The sequence below is a fragment of the Pseudophryne corroboree genome, chromosome 4 (assembly GCF_028390025.1).
Source record: "Pseudophryne corroboree isolate aPseCor3 chromosome 4, aPseCor3.hap2, whole genome shotgun sequence".
Lineage (NCBI taxonomy): Eukaryota > Metazoa > Chordata > Amphibia > Anura > Myobatrachidae > Pseudophryne > Pseudophryne corroboree.
In genome coordinates, this window is record NC_086447.1 from 360,672,153 (window position 1) to 360,692,863 (window position 20,711).

At 44.7% G+C, this 20,711-nt stretch overlaps 1 protein-coding gene across 1 annotated transcript in view; it reads left to right on the forward strand.

Moving 5' to 3' along the window:
- The window catches only part of ECEL1 (endothelin converting enzyme like 1), a 192,538-nt gene that overhangs the window by 79,114 nt on the left and 92,713 nt on the right, over positions 1–20,711 (forward strand). The window contains exons 3-6 of the mRNA XM_063916541.1: positions 1,406–1,474; positions 4,566–4,676; positions 4,839–4,931; positions 15,636–15,760. Coding sequence (XP_063772611.1) covers positions 1,406–1,474; positions 4,566–4,676; positions 4,839–4,931; positions 15,636–15,760 — 398 coding nt within the window. The remainder of the gene's footprint in view (positions 1–1,405; positions 1,475–4,565; positions 4,677–4,838; positions 4,932–15,635; positions 15,761–20,711) is intronic.

Genomic DNA, 20,711 nt, shown 5'->3' on the forward strand with positions numbered 1-20,711 from the left:
AGGTTAGGGTTAGGCTGTTGGATGAGGGTTAGGGGTAGAGATTAGGGTTAGGAATAGCAGAGAGCACTAGCGGATCCAAGGCTTGAACCTTAAGTGACCTGAAGCAAGGCTAGAGCCGCTGAAGCCACCAGAAGAAGGTAATTCACCGTTGGTCCACCAGGACAAAATGTAGACATTCTAACATGTCGATATTTATTCACTGTCTACATGATGAATGTAGACATTATGAGTGCTGACATATTGCACCCAACCCTTTTAGTCTCGTTGTCTTTAAATTTCATTACAAAAAAGTGTCTGTTTTATGATCATTGTGCCAGGTTTTCATTGCTTTGTTCCTATATAGTATTTAGAAAGGCCTGATAGAAATTCTGCATCTAACCTTGCAGAGAGTGCTAGAATGAGATTTAGCATAGGGTTAATGGAATAAGCACTGCAGCACTTCTAATAAGCAGAACATAAGGACAAGAACTTAGAATGCAGAGGAGATAAAGGGATGCAAAGTAAACAAAATCTTAGTAAAATATAAATACACGCTAGTTATATGGATTATAGTATTGCCATAACAGCATTCATTTCTAGATTTTTTTTACCTGAAAAGCACAATCGATATGTTCTGTATTCAAGACATTATAGTATGGTAATGTAGATTGCTTTACATGCCTCTTAAAATGTAACCCAGAAAATAATAGCTGTCTCAAACATTTTCTGAACAAGAGTTTTCCCTTCCTGTGGTTTTTCTATAAAACTTTCTGTCTGGACACTAACTTTCATATTTTAGCTTCCTTTTAAGGTTTTTTTTTTTTATTATTGCTGCCAGTAATTTCTTTTTCAAACTGCCGCTGTTTCTGGCTCCCTGCTGCTAGCAAAGCATTCTGGGTCAATTAGGCACCAGCAGGGAAATATGAGACATAGCAGCAGGAGAAGGAAATGAGCAGCACAAAATTCAGCCACAAAGTATTTATACAGATAAAATTTATAAGAGAATTTGTGACAATTCAAACGTATTTACTAGTTTATTAAGATTTTGCAGATTGGGGTTTACATTTACAATAGTGTATATCGTTACATCATAACCAAAAATTGGCATGCTTTATCTAGTAATAAAAAAAGACCATGACACACAATACATCAGAGAAATGTGGAGAACAATAGAACAGATACATTTTCCATATAACATACTGAACTGACCAAAAACATCCATTTCCGTTTACTGATCTCCTACAGAATTGAAGAAAATTGCTTTGTCCCATCTGCTGTACCTTCTGAAATAGTTATGTTAACATTTTGATGACTATCAATACTTGCTACAAAACTGAAACCTGTATTTTTGACGCGATACTGCAAGGACATCTTTCATTTATTTAGAACTCATTCCAACCTCACACCTTGCCTTTTTCTTTTACAGATCGATCAGGATGGCCTGACTCTGCCAGAGAGAACGCTGTACCTAGGGCAGGATGAAGACAGTGAAAAGGTAGAAAACACATATGGAACTTCCACATTAACTTTCTTCTATAGTTAGGTAAATGAAAGTAATTACTGCTGCAATGGATATGGCATTACATTTATGCCATGACACCTGCTATTGTTATATGTATAATCACATTGGTACATTTTTGTGTTTCGTTGCTTTATGATCAGTGCGAAACCAGTTGCTTGCAATGTGAGGTGCTGTCTGCTGAGATTAACAGTACTATAGAAAGAGGAAATGGGTGCAGATGCACTATGCAATCACTACAATAAATTTAAATATCTATTACAATTAATTATCATAAGAGGTGGTTTGCATATATTTGGCCAAAGATGTGGGAATGCCCACCACATCCAGGCCACATCTGTCGGGCAAGTCCCTGACACTCTGGGGTTCACACCTGGGGCACAGGGCACCCCCAAACCAGCCCAGCCAAAGACCCTCCCAGCAGTATCGGACTGGGGCATGTAGGGCCCACCGGGGGTATGTAGTGGTAGGGGCCCATGTTTAGGGGTGTGGCCAGTCTGAAGAGGGGGTGTGGCCTGCTACCTCATTGGTTTGACTAACCATTAGAGAGTGCAATATCTAGGCCCCTTCATAAATATATACAGTAAATTCAGCTGCTGCATGCATGATAATGTACCAGACTAATAACAGATTAATAACAGCAATGCACTGTAGAAAATACACCATAGTCCAGTAGGGTGGTCTTCAGTATGCCGGCTGTCGGGATCCCTGCGCACAGTTTACCGGCGCCAGAATCCCGACAGCCGGCATACCGACACTTATTCTCCCTCGTGGCGGTCCACGACCCCCCTGGAGGGAGAATAAAATAGCATGGTGCGCGTAGCGCACCACCGTGCCCGCAGCGTGGCGAGTGCAGCGAGCCCGCAAGGGGTTCATTTGCGCTCGCCACACTGTCGGTATGCCGGCGGTCGGGCTCCCGGCGCCGGTATGCTGGTCGCCGGGAGCCCGACTGCCGGCATACCATACTACACCCGTCCAGTATAAGGTAACATATGTATAATGTATAATTCAAGTGCATAGTCTGAAACCTGGTGGTTCCCCCTGTACCCCTGTGGGCCAGTCCAAGCCTGCCTCCCAGGGCATCACACTAGTGAAGTGTTACAGAATATCAGGTATGTAAAAGTAGTTACTCAGAGTAGAGAGTGTTATAAGAATAAAGAGTATGTAAAAAAATACATAGATAAAAAACAAACAAAGATAGTGATATAAAATGTGAGTATAAGTGTTAAGGTGTGAGGCCCTGGAGTAGCCCAAACATAACACAGTATGAAAATCCCACTAATGTAGCAATATGTTTTATACTGCAAATACAAAATAACATATACTGTAATATAGAGATTGTATTAGCAAATACATAATATATGTATATTATTTACATTATCTATGTAACATGGATTTTTTACGATACCTTATTTACGGTTCGATATTATGTTTTCTTAATTTTTATATACTTAAATTTATGCAATTGACAGTAGTATGCTGTAGTACTGCCCATTTTCTTTCACATACCAGCAGATGAATAGTCATTCTCCTCGTGTTCTGCATGAAATGAGAGGAAGCCACTAACTTCAACTCCTGTTCCAGCACAAAGTTTGCTCCTGTTGATAACAGGAGGGGGAACTTTGGATGGACACGACTACACTTGCCATTATCGGCTATTGGCACACGAAGGTCGGAACTGAGAGAATCTCAGTTCTGTCCTAGCCAACAACAGAAGAGCTGCCAGGTTGGAAAGCTGTGCTGGCAAACATAGGTTTCTTTAAAGGCATCTCCTCCAGAGGAGTTACAGAAGTAATGATGCCCAGCATGCAGCAGGAGGAGTTACCAAATCATGGGGGTGTGGCCGCATTTGCCCCCAAAAAAGTACCTAAAGCTATTATGTGTGTGCACACAGCTGGCCTGGGCCCCTTAAACAAGCAAACTGGGACAAAGCCAAAATGATTTGGATGTACATCCAGGGCGGAGATGTACTAACTAAGCCTTCAAAAGTGATACATTTCACGGTGATAAAGTACCAGCCAATCAGCTCCAAACTGCCATGTTACAGGCTGGGTTTGAAAAATGACAGTTACAAGCTGATTGGTTGGTAATTTATCACCGTGCAATTGATCACCTTTCAAGGCTACATCTGGCCCCCTGTGTGCTTTATAAATAGCTTGTGTTGCCAGTAGTAGCATACTACTTAAGTGAAAGTAGATTATAAATCCAATTCAGTTTATATTAATACATAAACGATAACGACAACCACAAAAATCTGTATAAAATGATGAAAGTCAACTTATACAGCTACAGTGTAGATTTGTCATTGTGTATACATCCAGGGCCGGTGCATGGCCTCTCTACACCCTATGCAACGGTTCAGCCTAACACCCCCTAACCTACAAACCCCACCACCACCACCTCTCAGAGGAGAGATGCAGGTGGCCACTAAGTGGAGTGGGGTGCATTGCATCATTATACATAGACAGAGAAAAGGGACAGCACTCAAGGACTTTTAAAGTGATAAATATATTGTAAACAGTCACAAAATTTTGTGACTTTGTTCACAATATACTTTCACTGTAAAAGCCCTAGAGTGCCGTCTATTCTTTATATACTGTATAATACTGTATATGGGGTCTGGTAGGCATATTTAATTGGGGTTGGGTATGGGATGCCACCAGTCAGAATACCACAGCGGCTTCCCGACCATCATAATACGGACATTCTGATTGAAATTAATTAACTTATCCTAACCCTCCCCGCAGCCTAACCCTAACCCTCCCTGGCATGCATTCTGGATCTTGGCTGTCGGGATTCTGGCGTCATATTTGTATGCTCCTTATTGTGTTCCATACCTTCATCTGAAAGTTCATTACTGACCCGCATACAGAGACATCCTTCATTTTTTTGGTAGATGAATTTAGTGGTGCCCTTCAGTCGCCGGCGCCCCTAGGCAGCCACCTAAAGCTGCCTAATGGTAGAGCCGGCCCTGTATATATCAGTCACATATCCATACTACAGTACTTGTACTAGTGGAACAATGGAAATACAAAAACTTTGACACCTTGTTCTTTACACTCTATAGATACTGGCTGCTTATGAAGTCTTCATGCAGAAGACCCTCGGCCTTCTTGGAGTTGAAAATGTGCAGAAAAAGGCTCAAGAAATTCTGCACCTGGAGCAGGACCTGGCCAATGTAAGTGTCAGTAACAGAATCCGTATGCTTCCCTATTAATCGCAAACCACTGCAAAGCAATGTACAGTTTTATTTTTCTACCTGTTGGCTTTTAATGCTGTCCTAGAGAAATCCATGGACTTCCCTGTAATTCAGAAATACATTTCCTTCTAACATTTTTAGATCACTATCTCAGAATTTGATGACATCAGACGTGACATCAGCACTCTATACAACAAGGTCACCATAGCACAGCTGCAGCAAATTGCCCCACACGTGAGTATGGTGTTTGTAGATGTGTACCGTATGGTGTAGTTCTCTTTTGTGGAACATACAGATGTAGCCACGCTCATCTAGCCTGCAGCTTGCCGTATTTGCGGCAGTCCAGGTGTGGCAAGTGTGCTCGCGACTAAAGGAATATATGGCTGGCGTACTAAGCCGCAGCTTGGCTTACTAAGCCTTGTCATGGCACGTGTGCTCTTGTGGCCAGGTAAAGGGGCATGACCTCATGGAAGTCCCCTGCTGCCAACATGGAGTAGGCATGGCCTAATGGAAAGCTTGCCTCCAGTTACATCACTTCAAGGGCGTGTTCAGCATCCCCGGAGATACAGGGCTGCCCCCAGAGATTTGTGCCTGCAATGCCGGCTTCTTCTCAGTGATAGGAGCAGATTGTTGCAGGATAATGTCACACTGCAGCGCCTGGATCCTTTCACTCCGAGGGTGGCACCCGGGAGCAGCCCGCACCCCTTTGTATTGCCTGTGCATGAAAAAAAATGTACATAGATCTATATACACACAAAGAACATTTTTTGAATTGTGTCACTATTTTGTCCCAAATCCAGCAGTAGAAATTATTAATGATATTTTTTATTTTATTTCATCAACACTTTGTTTCATAGAAAAAAGAGTAAACAGTATGTGTCACATAGAAATACATCACATAAGCACTGCATAGCACAGCAGTTGGCTTTGTGATATACCTGGAGGGGCATTGTCTTTGTGCTATACAGGACCCGTGTACTAGGATACAGGAGCATTGTTTGTGCAATGTATCTATGTACTGGGATGTGGGGTGACTTTGTTTGACATACCTGTGCACTGGGTACTGCTGGCGTGTTGGTAGTGAATGTGGTTTGGGGGAAGTGTGTGTGAGTGCTGCTGAGATTGGGGTGTTCGTAGCAGTGATTGAAGTGGGGCAGCATGTGGCGGTATGGCGTACCGCAACTTTGATATGGTATATGGTCCCTCTGTCGCTTTCAATCATATTCCAGAGGCAGAGGAAGGGGAGGAGACCAATGAGAGTGTGCTGTAGCCTGTAGGAGAATACACAAGTGGGGCACCAGAGCCGAGGACTGATGGCTGTCAGCAGCTTACAGTTACATTCCAGCCTCAGAGTGCAGCTCTGGCCTCCGGACCTCTCTTCTGCCCCAGCCTGATCTGTGTTCCCTCCTCTGTATTCAGGGGACCTTCATAGTTGGCAGATAGGATGACGGCTGTGCTGCATCTATGGGGGAGAGAGAGAGGGAGGGAGAGAAAGAGAGAGCGTGTCTCCAGAACATGGAGTGAGAGAGGGATGGAGAGAATAAGAAGAGGTGCAGTGGGTGAAAGGGAACCAGCCGTTCAGAGTGTACAGTAGCAGAGGGTGAGAAAGGGATGGAGAGAGTGAGAGGTGCAGGGGATGAGTGATGGCAGCAGAGAGTGAGTAATGTAGGTGGTGAGAGGACCAGGGGGTGAGAGAAGGATGGAGAGAGTGAGAGGTGCAGGGGATGAGTGATGGCAGCAGAGAGTAATGTAGGTGGTGAGAGGACCAGGGGGTGAGAGAAGGATGGAGAGAGTGAGAGGTGCAGGGGATGAGTGATGGAAGCAGGGAGTGAGGAATATAGGTGGTAAGAGGACCGGGAAGTGAGAGAGGGATGGAGAGAGTGAGAGGTGCAGGGGATGAGTGATGGAAGCACAGAGTGACTAACGTAGGTGGTGAGAAGACCAGGGGGTGAGATAGAGATGGAAAGAGTGAGAGGTGCAGGGGATGAGTGATGGAAGCACAGAGTGAGATATACAGTGGGTGAGAGGTTAGCAGGCCATGAGAGAGTAACAGTGAGTGAGAGGATCAGGGGGTGAGATAGGGATGGAAGAAGTGAGAGGCACAGGGGCTGAGTGAGGGAAGCAGGGACAAAGTAATGCAGTGGGTGATAGGGAAGCAGGCCATGAGAGTGTAGAAGGGCTTCAGACATGGATGGATGGATTGAGTGAGAGGTGCAGGGGATCAATAAAGGAACAAGAAACCATGTGATGAGACACAAAAGAGAGCCTGTGGGGAGTTACCTGGGATGAAGATATTGGCACATGAGGAGAGTGACATACAAAAGAAACAGGTAAGGGAAAGAAGAGAGGACACATGGAAAACAGAGAGGTAAACAAACACAGGGTAGATATTAGAGATATTTACTGTACGAACATTTTAGACATTGAGTAAAGATGAAAACATGACGAATAGGCTTACAATATATATGTTTTATATACTGTATACTACATTATGCTAAACAGCATCTAAAATTAATCTTGTATTTGTAAAATACCTACAGTAAAGCTTCTAGGAACCTGGATCAGCCCCAAGACCCAAAACCCCCCATTATATTCCCATTTTCATACCACCACCTCTAAATTCCCACTTCGAGCACTGGTTCAGAGTCAGCGCGAACAGGGATGATGACACACCAACAACTATCTCACCTCTGGGCTCCTGTTACGAACTTACACCACTGCATGCTACAGACTACAACTGACAGTAGGTGCTCAGTAATAGAACAGCATGGGGACACCTTGCCTTTTGGGTGCAGTTGCAATCTTTTTAAGGAAAGTAGTTTCTCCAATGTACACCTCTGAGTTATAAATTATTATTATTTTTTTATATTCCAATACACTTTATTTTCATGAGCCATACCGGTTTATATTCATTAGACACTATGCTACTACTGTTACCATGTTCCATAATTAGATTCCTAGAGGATACTGGGGTCCATTTGCTACCATGGGATATAGACGGGTCCACTAGGAGCCATGGGCACTCTAAGAATTTGATAGTGTGGGCTGGCTCCTCCCTCTATGCCCCTCCTACCAGACTCAGTTTAGAAAATGTGCCCGGAGGAGCCGGTCACGCTGAAGGAAGCTCCTGAAGAGTTTTCTGCATTTATTTTCTGTTTGTTATTTTCTGGCAGGGCTGGTTGGCACCAGCCTGCCTGCTTCGTGACGTCTCTCCCATAGCACTGCATAGACACTAGAGGTCAATCATGACCCCTAGTGTCTATGTGCCACTCCCACAATGCCGTGGTGTGCGTGATGACTTCATCGCGCACCGCATCTAACGAGGACCGGGGGCACCAGTAGCGGTGCCCTTTGGATGGCGGCGGTGCCACGGCCAAAAATCCTGCGTGCCCGTAGCAAGATCCGCTACTGTAGGTCCCGCATCAGGGTACTTAGTCAGCGACCCGCTTTGCATTAGCAATAAGGGTGCGGTGGGGGCTGGCCCCAAACAACTCTGTGTCTCCCTGAAGTGTTCTTTGTGGGTTAATTATGCTTAACCTTTTCCTGTGTGTGTGTGTGTGTGTGTGTGTGTGTGTGTGTGTGTGTGTGTGTGTGTGTGTGTGTGTGTGTGTGTTGTCACATTACATTATGTCAGGCAAAGAATGTGTTTCTTGTACAGTGGAGTGTTCCTCTTCACCAGGGGGCTCACTACTGGGTACTCAGGGTTCACAGGCTAGGGGGGCTGCACCGGAATGGGTTAATTCACTTAAGGGAATGATCTCAACTCTTTCTACAAAAATGTCCTGCAATGAGAAAGAGACGCAATACTTAAAACAGACTGTGGATGAGTTTATGAATAGAGACTCAGTCCCGAAAACAGCGTCTCAGTCCCCTCCCATTTGTCTGCAAAAGTGATCTCTGGCCCACATCCTGCAGTCTGACTCTGACGCTGACAGGTCAGACATGGAGGAGGGAGAGGTGGACTCAGAAGGGGGGGGGGGGGGGAGATGCAGCTCTGTCACAGGGAATAGAGGCTCTTAAAGAAGCTATCAGAGATGTTCTGCATATTCCTGATAAGGTGTCAGAGGAGTGTGGGAAATCTTATTTTAATGTAAATAAGAAGTCCTCAGTTACCTTTCCTGTGTCAAAGGAATTGAATACCCTGTTTGAAGAATCATGGGTAAATCCTGATAAGAAGTTTCAGATCCCTAAAAGGTTGCTCTCATCTTTTCCTTTTCCTCTGGAGGATAGGAAAGAATGGGAAAATCCACCGAAAGTGGACGCATCAGTCTCTAGGATGTCACGTACAATTGTACTGCCTGTTTCTGGTACCACCTCCCTGAAAGACATGGCTGATCGTAAAATTGAGACTGCACTCAAATCATTGTACACAGCTACTGGGGTGGCCCAAAGACCCACTATTGCATGTGTGTGGATCACTAAAGCCATTGCTAAATGGTAAGGTAACCTAATTGAGGGGTTAGATTCCTTATCTAGGGGGGATGTTGTCTTACTCCTGCAGCATATACAGGACTCTGCGAACTTTATGGTGGAAGCAATAAAGGAAATAGGCGTGCTTAACACACGCACCACCGCTATGGCAGTGTCGGCATGCAGGGGCTTGTGGCTATGCCAGTGGACTGCTGACACAGACTCCAGGAAAGGTGTGGAAGGCCTACCATTCACAGGAGAGTCCTTTTTTGGAGATGAACTAGACAAAAGGATCTCCACACCTACTGCAGGTAAGTCTACGTATCTTCCTTCTGCAGCTCCCCCAACCAAGAAGACTTATTCAACTTCTCAGTTACAGTCCTTTCAGACGCCCAAGTTCAAGTGCAAATCCAGAGATGCTTCTACATCCTCCAACGACGCAAGAGGTAAAACACGCAAGCCAGCAACTGCAGGTGCTCAGGAACAGAGCCCAGGCTCTGATTCCTCAAAGGCTTCAGCATGACGGTGGACCGCAATGCCTGGAAGGCTATCAGGTGGGAGCCTGACTACAATTATTCAGTCAGATCTGGTAAAGTTCATGACAGGTCATAGTTCCTATTTCCCAGGGCTACAGACTGGAGTTCCAAAAGCTCCCACCTCACATATTCTTCAATTCAGGCTTGCCAGTTTCACAAAAGGCAAGTATAACTTTATAGTATGCCATCCAAAAACTGGTATAGACTTTGGTCATTGTTCCAGTTCCACCTCATCAGCTCAACAAGCTGGAGTCTCTGAGAGCGGGATTCTCAGGTCTGGAGGAGAGGGAATTCCTAGTGTCTCTGGATATCAGGGATGCGTAAATTCACATTCCGATCTGGCCGCCTCATCAGGCTTATCTACGGTTTGCACCGCAGGGCTGTTACTACCAGTTCCAGACCCTGCCCTTTGGTCTCTCCACGGCGCCGAGGGTGTTCACCAAGTGATGGCAGAGATGATGTTTCTACTCCGCAAACGGAGTGAACATAATTCCGTACCTGGACGATTTCCTGACAAAAGCATTGTCCAGGTAAAGGTTGCCGGACAGCATTGGTCTCTCAACCAAACTCCTCCAGGATCATGGGTGGATTCCGAACCTTCCGAAATCTCACCTAGAGCAACAAGGAGGCTCCCATTCCTGGGAATGGTACTGGACACGGAGTCGCAGACATTGTTCCTTTCATTGGAAAAGGCATTGGTGATCCAGTCGATGGTTCGGGACATCCTGAAGCCAGCCCAGGTGTCGTGCATCTGTGCATTCGCCTTCTGGGAAACATGGTGGCCTCTTACGAGGCTCTTCAATATGGAAGGTTTCACGCAAGACCCTTCCAGATAGATCTGTTGGACAAATGGTCTGGATCGCATCTTCACATGCACCAGAGGTTCCGTCTGTCGCCAATGCCAGGATCTCCTTTCAGTGGCGCCTACAGTCTTCTCGCCTCGTCGAAGGTCAGAGGTTTGGAATTCAGAACTGGATTCTGTTAACCACAGATGCAAGCATCAGAGGTTGGGGGGCAGTCACTCAGGGGGTGCAGTTTCAAGGAAGATGGTCAAGTCAGGAAGTTGTCCTTCCAATCAACATTCTGGAACTCAGGGCCGTATACAACGCCCTTCTGCAGGCCTCACATCTTCTTCAAGATCGGGCCATTCAGGTCCAGTCGGACAATGTAACAGCAGTGACGTACATAAACTGACAGGCCGGAATGAAGAGCAGAGCAGCAATGTCAGAGGTGTCAAGAATTCTCCTCTGGGCAGAAATAAATGCTGTGGCATTGTCAGTGGTCTTCATTACGGGAGTAGACATGATGGCCTCCCGGCTCAACAGGAAGATCAATCCTGACTATGATCCGAACTGGGAAGGGGGTAGCGTCTAAGCATTACCATCGTATTTGGAAGAAATACATCTCTTGGTGTGAGAGCAGAAATTGTTCTGCGGTGGAATTTCATCTGGGACGTTTTCTGCTTTTTCTGCAGGCAGGTGTGGATGTGGGCCTGCGTCTGGGCTCCTTAAAAATCCAGATTCGGCCTTGTCCATTTTCTTTCAGAAACTATTGGCTTCTCTCCCTGAGGTCTAGACGTTCTTGAAAGGTGTTCTGCACATCCACCCTCCCTTTGTGCCTCCCACGGCACCTTGGGATCTGAACGTGATGCTGCAGTTCCTCTAATCGGACTAGTTTGAACCGTTACAGGAGGTGGACGTTACTTATCTTACGTGGAAGATCATTACACTGTTGGTCTTGGCTTCAGCAAGAAGTGTGTCGGAATTGGGGGCTTTGTCTCATAAAAGTCCCTATTTAATTTTCTATAAGCACAGAGCTGAACTCGGAACTCGTCAGCAATTTCTTGCTAAAGTGGTGTCTGCGTTTCACATCAACCAACCTATTGTGGTTCCGGTTGTCACCGACACTTCTGCTACTTCAAAGTCTTTGGATGTTGTGAGGGCTTTGAAGGTGTATGTGAAGAGAACAGCTCGTCACAGAAAATCGGACTCGCTGTTTGTTCTTTATGATCCCAATTAGATTGGGTGTCCTGCTTCAAAGCAGTCTATTGCAAGCTGGATCAGGCTTACTATCCAGCATGCTTATTCCACGGCAGATTTGGCATGTCCAAGATCTGTACAGGCCCACTCTACTAGGTTGGTGGGTTCTTCCTGGGCGGCTGCCATGGGTGTCTCGGCTTTACAGCTCTGCCGAGCAGTTACTTGGTCTGGTTCAAACACGTTTACTAAGTTCTACAAGTTCGATACTTTGGCCTCTGAGGACCTTCAGTTGGGTCAATCAGTTCCATAGGAACCTCAGAACTCTCCTACCCAGTTTGGGAGTTTTGGTAGATCCCCATGGTACTAAATGGACCCCAGTGTCCTCTAGGACGTAAGAGGAAATAGGATTTTAATTACCTATCCTTTTCTCGTAGTCTGTAGAGGATACTGGGCGCCCGCCCAGTGCTTTATTCTTCCTGCAATGTTACTTGGTTAAGTAATGTTGGTTCAGCCGTTGCTGTTCCTGTTTCAAGTTTGGTTAGCTTGGCTTTCCTTGTGTTGTGTGTGCTGGTTCGGAATCTCACCACTCTCCTTATCTATCCTTCTCTCGAAGTATGTCCATCTCCTCGGGCACAGTTTCCTATACCAAGTATTGTTGGTTCAGCCGTTGCTGAATCGTTTCTTGTTGGTTAGCTTGGCTTTCCTTTTGTTATGTGTGAGCTGGTGTGAATCTCACGACTATCTGTGTATTTCCTTCTCTCGAAGTATGTCCGTCTCCTCGGGCACAGTTTCTACACTGAGTCTGGTAGGAGGGGCATAGAGGGAGGAGCCAGCCCACACTATCAAATTCTTAAAGTGTCCATGGCGCCTAGTGGACCCGTCTATACCCCATGGTAATAAATGGACCCCAGTATCCTCTACGGACTACGAGTAAAGGATTTACCGGTAGGTAATTAAAATCCTATTATTGGCTACCTGAAGAGAGGGTGTACAATTTGAAACATATCCTGCTATGAATGCTAATTGTGGAATGATACCCAATAATCGCACAGATTCTTCTTCAAGTACAGAAGCTCAATCAATGCATAATCATTGAAACAAACAACAAGCTATGTAATTGGCAAAACTGTCATATACAATAACTGTCAACTGCCAGTAATTCCACCAATTGTCAAATACAATAACTGTCAAATGTCAGTAATTGCACCAAACAATACCATTCTAACCCAAACAAAATCACAAATTAGCTTATCAAGATCCTAACTCATGTGTAGCGTGCCCTACAGTTGGAGGCTTGAAGCTGACTCACAGCCCATTATACAAGAACTTATCCGATTTGTAGCATTTTTGCTATTTAGTAAAATACTATATATTGCAGAGGATTTCACTTATATAAACTGCAAAGCATCTTTACACCACCTGTGCTCCGGGTGTTGCGCTTAAATGTGCACAGCATAGGGGAGAAGAGAAAGGGATCCTAGTAAAGTATGGAGCAGGCTATCAGATGCTTCTTTAATTTGGTCCGTATTCAGCAAAAATATTGATATTGCCTTGATTATTATCGTGCAATATCGACACCATTTTTTTTTTCACTTTTTTTTTTTTTTTAACACCGCTATTCAGCAAAAAACTTCAAAAGGTACAGCGGTTGCAGTAACACGCTCTTCCTAAGAAGTTCTAGAAGGCTTTGTTTTCGGAAGTCCTAAAACAAAACCTTCTATTTTTGGTTCTGAGCATACTCAGTCATGCACTCGACAATAGTCTCCTATTTACATTGATAAATTGATTAAATTGATTAAAATGTGTATATACTGTAGGTTTTGTTAGTCTGTATAAATGTATATGGTTTCTAACTTTCTATATACAGTTTATATATAAATGTTTTATATAAACCACAAAAATATAAATGTATACAGACCAATATAAAGCCTACTGCATGTACTGTACACATTTTAACCAATTTAGAAGCTTTTGGGAGGTTGGAGCTGGGGTTACATTTGCCACTCGTTTCTGGATCCTGCAGGGACTGTGGGAACATTTTTCTCTATCCCTGCATTTTTTGTCAGATTTATGGACTTTCTTTATATGACGCCATTTTGAAATGGATTTATATAAAGTCAAATTTAATAGGGAAGTTTAACATGTTGATGCTTACTGAATGGAATAAAACGTTAAACCACTATAGATATCAATAGATTGATCCCTACTGTGCGACATTCAGCGGGATGGGCATGAGCGGAGAAGATAATTGCGTTATCTTCTCCGTTAACCCTTTGCTTAATAGCAGGGTTACGTTAAAAATGTGGAAACACTTGTTGTCCTGATTAGAGCCCTTTGTAGTGTAGGAATTAGATTGTTAACAAAATAGAGTGATGCTTGGAGCTACATCATTTTCACTCCATAAAAGGACCTCAGTTTTGTACCAGCTCAGAACTGGCTGTCTACAAGGCTCTGGTTTGTACCTGTATGTTGAACTTCAGTGGAAATGGGCATTTCCATGTGGTTATGGGCCAGTGGGTCGATAGTCAAAAGGTCGACACCAAATGGTCAATATGCACAAGGTTAACATGGTAAAAAGGTTGACAGGATCAAAAGGTCGACATGGTAATGGTCGACATGTGAAAAGGTCGACATGAGTTTTTGATAGTTTTTTGGTGTCAAATTTGACCTCTTCAGCACATGGAACCCCAACTGGTGTACTGCATCCCCTTGCATGGCTAGCGAACGGCCAAGTTGGCTTGCTTCGCTACCACAGCGCTTGGAACACAGGTTACTATTCCCAGTTGTAGTCCATGTGGATAGTAAAGTATGAAAAAGTTGAATAAAAAAAACCCAATGTCGACCTTTTAATGTGTCGACTAAATGCATGTCAATAATTTGATATCGACCTGTTGACAGTCGACTTTTTGAACTTCCCATGCTTACTCATAGTAATAAAATGATTAACACACACAGGGTTGCTACATGCACTAAAGTCAGTCCCGATGCCGCACTCTTGTGATTAAGCCACATCTTATGGGAAACCAAGCAGTATTTCAGGTGCATAACTGAAAAGTGTTTCACTTAAAAGGGCGGTACTAATGTGGTGAGAGCTTTGACTTTGTTATGACCTTTATAGCTATGCACAGTGCACTGGGGATGGAGGGCGGTACAGCACATCAGAAGTGCCAGTCGTACCCATGTGATTTATGACAATGCCCACCTGGTGCATAACATTCCAGCCTGAATGGACAAAGGGACAGAACCCTTAACTCAGTCAGCTCCAGCCTAAATAGGGACAGTTGGGAGTAATGCACTTCATATTGTTATTCATTCATTTGCACTTTCCATTATTTGACAGCTGAGTGAGGTACTGTAGACCAGAAGCTAATAGAGCGCGCTCACTGTTGTAATGCAACAACGGTCTCTGCTGCCCTGAAGACATATAGCCTGTATTTAATGTTGACAAGAAGTTTCTCCACTCCAGTTAATTAAAATAACTACAGTAGGATACAGTATATCCCATTGATGTTTCTCATATTAGGGGGGAAATTTATCATTTCTTGGAGAGAGATAAAGTGGAGAGCGATAAAGGACCTACCAATCAGCTTCTTATTGTCAAACTATACAGCTAGGTTACTTACATCAAGTACAACTAATATTGCATGGGGGTTAATTACTTACAGTATGTAAATTTACAGTAACCCACAGCAACCACATACATTCATAGCCTATGTTTTACTAGAGGAAATAGTGCTAATTACTGATTAATAGCTTTACATTACTCACCTTTATACTTTTGCACTCTGTTAGTACATAAACTATTTTGGTCTATGATAAGGCTATAAGTAAAATACCATATGGTTGAATTAACTAAAAAATAAAAAACTTAGTGTCACTATTTAGCAGTCTCTAAACATTGTATTTTTAATATAACTTTTCACAGATTATGGGAAATGTATGCAGAATTTACAGTCAAGATTAGCAACTTTAGAAAATGATTTGAACATCTGTTCTTTTATTCTTCACACTAGTTGAAATGGAAACGCCTACTAGACCGGATATTCCATGAAAACTTTTCAGAAGATGAAGAAGTTGTAGTGTTGGCCACAGATTATATGCAGAAAGTATCTGATATGATACGGACTACACCAGCGAGGTAAGGTTATCCATCCTTATAGACAGCACCATACTTGCACTTCAACTCTAAAATCAGCGTGTTCTAGTCTAAAATGGGCAATAGTGCAATGTAATACATTAAGACTGCAAATATTTCTATAATTACTTGACGTATATCTTTATACTTAATAACCTAGGGATCTACATAGCAAACTAACTTGCTTTAACCACTTAACTGACGATTCTTTTTCCCCAAAAACCACTCAGAAATTGTCAGGGTTTTTTTATGAATGAATTAGGTGAAGAAAATGAATTTAACCCTATCCAAAATGATTTTAGTTAAAAAAAAAGAATTTTATTTTTATTTTAAATAGTTCTTTTTTTCAAACATCGGTCGGGAACATCGTGACCATCGGAACATTGGTAACATCGCAACCATTTCGACTTTCGTTTTTAGAGCCCGGACAGCTGCCAGATACACAGGAGTGTCTGGGGGTGGCTTGGGGGTGATGATTTACACTTACCAGCGGCTGCTATTGTCTGCAGCCGCTGGGGGATCCTGTCGTGCTGACCGATCAGCAATGGGGACTGGGTGCTGAAAGGCAGAGGGACCTTACCTGCCACTGCTAACACAGTTTATCTGATTGGTCGCATCAAAGCACTTGCAGGCATGGTCGCATCTGATGCAACCATGCCAGGCAATTGGTTAAATGTATTTAATAAGGTGTACTGCAGCAGATAGATGACTATGATGACTATGATGACTATCTTATGGGCTACCTGTTTGCAGTGTTCTCAGAGAGAGATCCTAAGGATCCCTCTATGGCACAGGTTCTCAAACTCGGTCCTTAGGACCCCACACAGTGCATGATTTGCAGGTCTCCTCACAGAATCGCAAGTGAAATAAATAATTAGCTCCACCTGTGGACCTTTTAAAATGTGTCAGTGAGTAATTAATACGCCTGTGCACCTGCTGGGTTACCTGCAAAACATGCACTGTGTGGGGTCCTGAGGAGCGAGTTTGAGAACCTGTGCTCTATGGTATTCACCCATGGCCTTACATCACAGGTTCTCAAACTCGGTCCTCAGGACCCCACACGGTGCATGTTTTGCAGGTCTCCTCACAGAATTGCAAGTGAAATAATTAGCTCCACCTGTGGACCTTTTAAAATGTGTCAGTGAGTAATTAACACCTGTGCACCTGCTGGGTTACCTGCAAAACATGCACTGTGTGGGGTCCTGAGGACCGAGTTTGAGAACCACTGCCTTACATGTACGGTACCTAACTGGATCCGAACCCAGCACCTTTGTCAGGATGGGCTCTTTCAGAGCCAGAATTTGTTTATATTGCATTGGACAAATACAGCGTGATCTAACTGCTCAGCAAATACTGTAGCTCACTCATCAGGATCTTTAATGCTGTTGCCTGTATTATTCTGATGCATACACCAGTGGCAGTATTATCCAACTGCAGGCAAGTCTGAAATGTGGAGAGGTGTGCAGGTAGTAGAATAAATAATGAGGATGCCCACATAAACATGGTGAAAACTATTTTACACACATTAACACACACACACACACAGACACACACACACACACACACACACACACACACACACACACATAGGGTTAGGATTGAAATGCTGGCGGTCAGAATACGGCATACCGATGATTAGAATCCCGACAGGGGAATGGCCCCCTAATCCTAACCCCAAAGCAGCCTAACCCTAAGCCTCCCGGTGGTGCCTCAACCAAACCCCCCAGCCCCGCCGCCTAAACCTAACCTTTCTCCTCCCTGAACAAAACCACCCCTCCATGCAGCCTAACTCTGCCCAACCACCGGGACTGGGACTGGATCCTCACACACATAGGGATCTAACTTTTCTCCTCTTTGCTTCACTCAATACACTGTTTCGTTTACTGAATCCTGCCCAAATGTTTTGCAATTTTTTATCAGTATTTATGCCACTCACCAAAAACCTATGGTGTGCTGTAGATACAACAATGTTACAGTACAGTAAGTCACACTAAATTGAAAAAAATACTAATTATACAGCACTGATTGACTGTTCCTGGCTTACACCTCATCCATGACATATAATTAACATAAAATAAACTTAAATGACACAATTTTGTATTTTACTAGTATGTTTCATTATTATCCATTTTAAGGGGATGCAGTCAAAATACTGTCAGTCGGGATCCTGACAGTCAGAATGCCGCCACATCCTGGAGGTACAAATGTGTCCCGCTACAGCCTTGCAACGCGCTGTAGCGAGACCGCAGTGCGAACACAGTGCGGCATGCCACATCTGTACGCATTGTTGCTGGCTCCCAGTACACTCAATGGGAGGCAGGTGCTTGTATATGCATAGCGTATGGCCTGCTATGCTACCAACAGTGTGAGGCTGGGGGTGGAGGGGGTTGGGCAGGGAGGGGGGGGGGGGGGGGTAGGGTTAAGTTGCAGGAGGGGGATGTTAGTATTAAGATAGGGCCATTTCAAAGTAGCTAATGTTACATATCTACTGTTTATTGTGTGAACAATACTGCATAATTTCCAAATAGATAGATAAAATATACTATTACAAGATAAGAGAAATTGAATGTGCTTTTATAAGTGTCATTTACTTTCATTGCTGAAAAACATTGAATTAAAAATAAGAATTTACTCACCGGTAATTCTATTTCTCGTAGTCCGTAGTGGATGCTGGGTACTCCGTAAGGACCATGGGGTATAGACGGGCTCCGCAGGAGACTGGGCACTCTAAAAGAAAGATTAGGTACTATATCTGGTGTGCACTGGCTCCTCCCTCTATGCCCCTCCTCCAGACCTCAGTTAGGGAAACTGTGCCCGGAAGAGCTGACATTACTAGGAAAGGATTTGGAATCAAGGGTAAGACTCATACCAGCCACACCAATCACACCGTACAACTCGTGATAACTATACCCAGTTAACAGTATGAACAATAACTGAGCCTCTCTCAACAGATGGCTCATACAATAACCCTTTAGTTAAGCAATAACTATATACATGTATTGCAGAGAGTCCGCACTTGGGACGGGCTCCCAGCATCCACTACGGACTACGAGAAATAGAATTACCGGTGAGTAAATTCTTATTTTCTCTGACGTCCTAGTGGATGCTGGGTACTCCGTAAGGACCATGGGGATTATACCAAAGCTCCCAAACGGGCGGGAGAGTGCGGATGACTCTGCAGCACCGAATGAGCAAACTCAAGGTCCTCCTCAGCCAGGGTATTAAACTTGTAGAATTTTGCAAAAGTGTTTGAACCCGACCAAGTAGCAGCTCGGCAAAGTTGTAAAGCCGAGACCCCTCGGGCAGCCGCCCAAGAAGAGCCCACCTTCCTCGTGGAATGGGCTTTTACTAATTTAGGATGCGGCAGTCCAGCCGCAGAATGTGCAAGCTGAATCGTGCTACAGATCCAGCGAGCAATAGTCTGCTTTGAAGCAGGAGCACCCAGCTTGTTGGGTGCATGCAGGATAAATAGCGAGTCAGTTTTTCTGACTCTAGCCGTCCTGGAAACAAAAAGTTTCAGGGCCCGGACTACGTCCAGCAACTTGGAATCCTCCAAGTCCCTAGTAGCCGCAGGCACCACAATAGGTTGGTTCAAATGAAACGATGATACCACCTTAGGGAGAAATTGGGGACGAGTCCTCCATTCTGCCCTTTCCATATGGAAGATCAGATATGGGCTTTTACATGACAAAGCCGCCAATTCGGACACACGCCTAGTCCAAGCTAAGGCCAAAAGCATGACCACTTTCCACGTGAGATATTTTAGCTCCACGGTGTTAAGTGGCTCAAACCAGTGGGATTTTAGGAATCCAACACACGTTAAGATCCCAAGGTGCCACTGGAGGCACAAAAGGGGCTGAATATGCAGCACCCCTGTAACAACGTCCGAACTTCAGGCAGTGAAGCCAGTTCTTTTTGAGAGAAAAAGGGATAGGGCCGAAATCTTGGCCTTTATGGATCCTAATTTTAGGCCCATAGTCACTCCTGACTGTAGGAAGTGCAGGAATCGACCCCCCTGGAATTCCTCTGTAGGGCCTTCCCGCCACACACCAAGCAACCTATTTTCGCCATATACAGTGAAAAAGTCTTGCTAGCCTTTATCAGCGTAGGAATAACTGCATCCGGAATGCCCTTTTCCGCTAGGATCCGGCGTTCAACCGCCATGCCGTCCAACGCAGCCGCGGTAAGTCTTGGATCAGGCAGGGTCCCTGTTGCAACATGTCCTGACTGAGAGGCAGAGGCCATGGGTCCTCTAAGAGCATTTCTTGCAGTTCCGGGTACCGAGTCCTTCTTGGCCAATCCGGAGCAAAGAACATTGTTCACACTCCTCCGTTTATTACAATTCTCAGCCCTTGGGTCTGAGAGGAAGAGGAGGGAATATATAGACCGACTGGAACACCCACGGTGTTACTAGTGCGACCACAGCTATCGCCTGAGAGTCCCTTGACCCAGCGTAAAACCTTTTTTATCTTTTTATTGAGGTGGGACGCCATGTAGTCCACCTGAGGCAGTTTCCATCAATTTGCAAAACTGCGTGAAGACTTCCTGATGAAGTCACCACTTTCCCGGGTGGAGGTCGTGTCCACTCCCGGAATGAACACTGCTGACAGTGCGCTTACTTGATTCTCCGCCCAGCGAAGAATTCTGGTGGCTTCTACCCTCGCCACCCTGCTCCTTGTGCCGCCCTGGCGGTTAACATGAGCCCCTGCGGTCTGACTGGATCAGAACCGGTTGGTCGCGAAGCAGGAACTCCGCTTGACTTAGGGCGTTGTATATGGCCCTTAGTTCCAGGATATTGATGTGAAGGCAAGTCTGTTAGCTTGACCACAAACCTTGGAATTTTCTTCCCTGTGTAACTGCCCCCCACCCTCGGAGGCTTGCATCCGTGGTTACCAGGACCCAGTCCTGAATGCCGAATCTGCGGCCCTCGAGAAGGTGAGCACTCCGCAGCCAC